Source organism: Monoraphidium neglectum (genome assembly GCF_000611645.1).
Source record: "Monoraphidium neglectum strain SAG 48.87 unplaced genomic scaffold scaffold04390, whole genome shotgun sequence".
Taxonomy (NCBI): domain Eukaryota; kingdom Viridiplantae; phylum Chlorophyta; class Chlorophyceae; order Sphaeropleales; family Selenastraceae; genus Monoraphidium; species Monoraphidium neglectum.
Genome location: NW_014009239.1, coordinates 327 through 4,320, shown reverse-complemented (window position 1 = coordinate 4,320; position 3,994 = coordinate 327). Strand labels below are relative to the sequence as shown.

The window sequence follows — 3,994 nt, the reverse complement described above, 5'->3', positions numbered from 1 at the left end:
CTCTCACCGTCCCTTTCCAGGAGCCTGACTCTGCTGGCGGCAGCGACATCTGGTCAGACGACGACTTCTAGAGCGGAGGGCCTGCAGCTGCTGGGGCGGGATGTTAGCGGTTGGATTGCAACAGGCTGATCGACTCTTTCATGATAACAGAAGCGACGCGGATGGCGGGCGCAATCAGTTGTGCCGCCGAGGCAGTGTTTGTGTCTTGGTCCCTCGGTCGGCGCAGGGCGCTTAGGCGGGCCCAGGCGCGCCTGTGGCCGCGCGATTGTCCCATCTCTGTTTATGTGCAGTCACGCGCCATCACAACAGCACATGTGTGTACAGGTTGCATCGCATCCATGGTAATGGTTGATTGTTGATCGTCTTTCTCCCTGGGTCCTAGTGAGGGGCTGACAGACAGCCGGCGTCAACAGGCTTGAGCATCACCTCGGATTTGCCCAGCCCAGCTCGGCTCGGACTTGGCTTGATGCAAAGCTTGCGCAGTAGGCCGCATCATCACCAGGCCTCACCAAGCAGGTCCTGCTGGAAGGTGTAGCTGTGTTGAGGGCTGTGGAAGGCCGCCGTACACCCGCCAAAGATGTGTGAGGGGCGGAAGCTGCATGGAACGACCCACTCGATGGGCGGCACCCAGGTTATAGCCGCGTGCCTGAATGCACGCTCACTATCTTCGTTGATTTTCTCACGTTCAGCATTACAGCATCTCAGGGACAGCGACGTCAAACGCGGGGCAACTGAAGGATTTCTCACCGACCCAGCACACGCCGCGGTGCGCCTTACCGGTAGAAAATCATCGATTGAAGCAGCTTTACGGCAACTTAAACCGCAGATCAAACCCAGCACCACCAAGAGCAGCCCTCCGTGCTCAGCTTCCTTGTTAGGCGACCTGCGGCGCGTGCACAGCCTGATCCAAGCCCGTCTGGTGCTACAGGCGTGCGCCTCGCAGCTACAGGCACCATGGGCTGCTCCCATGTGCTCACATCCGTCTTGATGGTCGGCCAGGTGTGTGACGACCGCAAAAAGCTGCTGCAAAGCGGCGATGCAGCCGGGCGCCGCGGGTCCGGGGCAGACCGGCGCCCTAGGCAGCAGCCAGAGACCGCGAGAGCTGTATGCAGGCGCAAACGACGCAGTTGGTCCGCTTTGTGCACCCCAATCTTCCAGCCTGCCCCGTCTGCCCCCCCTGGAAAACCTCCCGCCATCTCCTGCTCTTCGCCATCCTCTCCGCCCATCTCAACACCCACCCCACCCCACCCCGCTCCGCGCGGCCCGCGCCCAGGTGGCCGTGGCGGGCGCCATCATCGCGCTGGTGGTGTCCAAGATGCAAAGCGTCAACCTAAACGTCGACGTCGCCCACTTCAACGCCGACGTCACTAACACCTGCCTGCTGGGCCAGACCGACAAGGGCGTCAACCTGTGCTACGTCGCGTACGGGTTCAGCGGCGTGTCCATCGCGGCCACCGCGGCGCTGTCGCTGCTGCTGTGCTGCACCTGCAACCTCTGCGGCGTCGGGTCTGTGCTGGACACAGTGTTCTCCCTGGCGGGCGCCGCGTGGTGAGGGCCACAGCGGCGGGCCGGGCCGCGGTGGGGCTTTGGGGTGCCATGGCATGCTGTGTCGGGGCGCCGGCGCACCCGGGCCGCGCGCGGCTGGGTGCATGTGCAGCAGACCGGAGTCCAGCCGGCAGTCGGAGCCCTCCCTCGTGGTCCCCGTCTTAATTCAGCCATGCTGCGGCCGCCAACAACCCGCCTGCGCGAACCCCGCCCATGCCAGGTGGGCCATGGCTGGCGTGATCTTCAACTTCTACTTTAAGCAGCCCTCAGTCGCCGCCCTGCCGCAAGCCGAGGTCCGCGGCTGGATCATCATCCTCTGCTGGGTCGGCTGCGGCTTCTTCGCGGCCGCGTTCCTGGTGAACCTCTCCCACATCCTGGCAAAGTGCTGCAGCTGCTGCGCGCGGTGCTGCGGCGACGACGGCACGCGGGCGCGGGACCTGGAGGCCGGCGGGCGCGGCCGCGGCCAGAAGGCGGCGCCCCCGCGTGCCAGCCGGACGGGGCAGGGGCAGTTTATTGCGCAGGACATCGCGCCCACAGCATACTACAAGCCCAACGGCGGGCGCTGACGTGGCGGTCGGGGCCCGGTGCGCGCACACGCACGCACCGCCCTGGGCGGGAGGGGCGGCTGGCCGGTGCTTGCCACCACAAGCCCGTCCTTGCGGCGAGGTGATCTCCTGCATGGCCGTGCGATTGCGCCCAGCAGCGACCCCCCCTATACTTGCACCACAGTTATTATTGCTGCCTGCATTCACAAACAAGGAACTCAAGGACAAAACAGACTTACTGTCAGCACTGCTCAATGAACTTGTATGCCTGCAGTGCCATTTGCAAACAAGCAATTACCGTATGTAATTGCAACTGCTGCGGCGGTGGCGCGTTCAAAAGAGGTTGTCAGGTTACAGTTGTTGAGGGGGGTCCTTTATTAAATGAGCAGGCGCCGTTGCGCAGAGAAGAGCTGAGGTGTAGTCACAATTGATTAGCTGGTTGCGAAGGGGCACTAATGTTGGCCGCCTATTCACACAGCGCAGGCTGGAGGGCCACCAGGAGGGATGCCAGGTCAGCAGGAGGATGGGCAGGGCAGCAAAGAGAGGGGTGATGCAGCAATGCACCCGGGAATCAGGTGGGTTGTAGAGGAGCGTATAAAGGTACATTGCTGGCTTCACGGGCGGCAGAAAATCGAGTCATACACCGGCTGCACCAGGCCTGCAGACACAGGGTCAAATAGTTGCAGGCGCGCCGTGCTGCTGTCGCGCTGCCGCGTGACCAGGAGCTGGTGTTTGGCCGCGCAGTGCGAAGCACAAAGATGACAATCACAATAGACTACGGCAGTTAATGAAAGGCAGCCAAGGATTCAAGTAATGCCGTTGTTGCACTGGCAGCACGAGGACCGAGGGCCACTGCGGCCCCCGCACCCCAGCCCGGCCTCAGCCATCTTCCCGGCTGCTTGCGGCGGCGGAGGCCGCAGCCCCAGCCGCAGGCGCACCCACAGCCGCGGCGCCTTCGCCGCCGCCGCCGCCGCCGCCACCGCTGCTTGAGCCGCCCGCTCTGCCTGCACAGGCGCCGCTGCGGCGGAGGCTGACGGCCCCTGAGAACGATGCGGGCCGCTCCTTGCCCGACGTAGATCCAGGCAGCCCCTGCAGCTGCCGCTGCCCCTGCCCGCCCGCCGCCGCAGCAGCAGCAGCCGCGGCCGCCGCCGCCGCCGCTGCCGGCGGCCCCGGCGCGCCCCCAGCCGCCACTACCGCGGCCGCCGCTGCGGCCGCCATGGCAGACGAAAAGGTGCGGCAGCGGCGCGTGCGCACGACAAACCCGACAATGGGATCCGACTGCGGCAGCGTCGCCGCCGCGGCCGCTGCCGCCGCTGTCGCAGCCGCCGCCCCGACCTCGCGCGGCGAGGCATAACCAGAGTCCGCCCCCGACGCCGACACCGACACCGGCCCTGACGACGGCCCGGGCAAACCCGCGTCGAGCTCGGCGGGCGGCGGCGCCTCGTCATCGTTGCCGCCGCCGCCAGCGGCGGCGTCGCCCGCCTGAGTGTCGACCGGCGGCGCCGCCTCCTCGGGTGTCGGCTCCAGGGCCCCCGACCCCGCGCTCACCCGCGGCCGCAGCGCCGGCGGCGCCCCTGCGCCCGCGGCGGCCGCCGCGGCGGGGGCGGGCGTGCAGGGCGCCTGGCCGCCGTTTGCGATCTCCAGGAAGCGGCGGCGGTTGTACCTCATCTGCGCTATGCAGGGCTGCAGGGTTGGGAAGGCCTGGGCCAGACGCTCCCACAGGGGGCCGGCCACGTAATCCAGGAACTGGACCTGGGCGTGGTGGAGGTGGTGTGTGTGTGTGTGTACGTGGGTGTATGTATGTGGGTGTAAGTATGTGTGTTCGTGTGCGTGTGAGTTTGTATGCGTGCGTGCGTGAGTGTGTGGAGATTGTACAGACAGCCGGGTGGGTGAGGGGCATAAAG

The 3,994-nt window shown here is 66.1% G+C and overlaps 2 protein-coding genes across 2 annotated transcripts; one reads left to right on the top strand and one right to left on the bottom strand.

Moving 5' to 3' along the window:
- Window positions 1-954: 954 nt before the first annotated feature.
- On the top strand, window positions 955-2,111 carry MNEG_14305 (hypothetical protein; the record flags this gene model as incomplete). The annotated part of the gene is made up of 3 exons (XM_014037224.1): window positions 955-999; window positions 1,274-1,548; window positions 1,766-2,111. 3 exons carry the CDS (start codon window positions 955-957, stop codon window positions 2,109-2,111), a joined length of 666 nt encoding a protein of 221 aa, XP_013892678.1.
- An 858-nt stretch (window positions 2,112-2,969) lies between these two features.
- On the bottom strand, window positions 2,970-3,758 carry MNEG_14304 (hypothetical protein; the record flags this gene model as incomplete). Its single annotated transcript, XM_014037223.1, has 1 exon — window positions 2,970-3,758. One exon carries the CDS (start codon window positions 3,756-3,758, stop codon window positions 2,970-2,972), a length of 789 nt encoding a protein of 262 aa, XP_013892677.1.
- Between the last annotated feature and the right edge of the window lie 236 nt (window positions 3,759-3,994).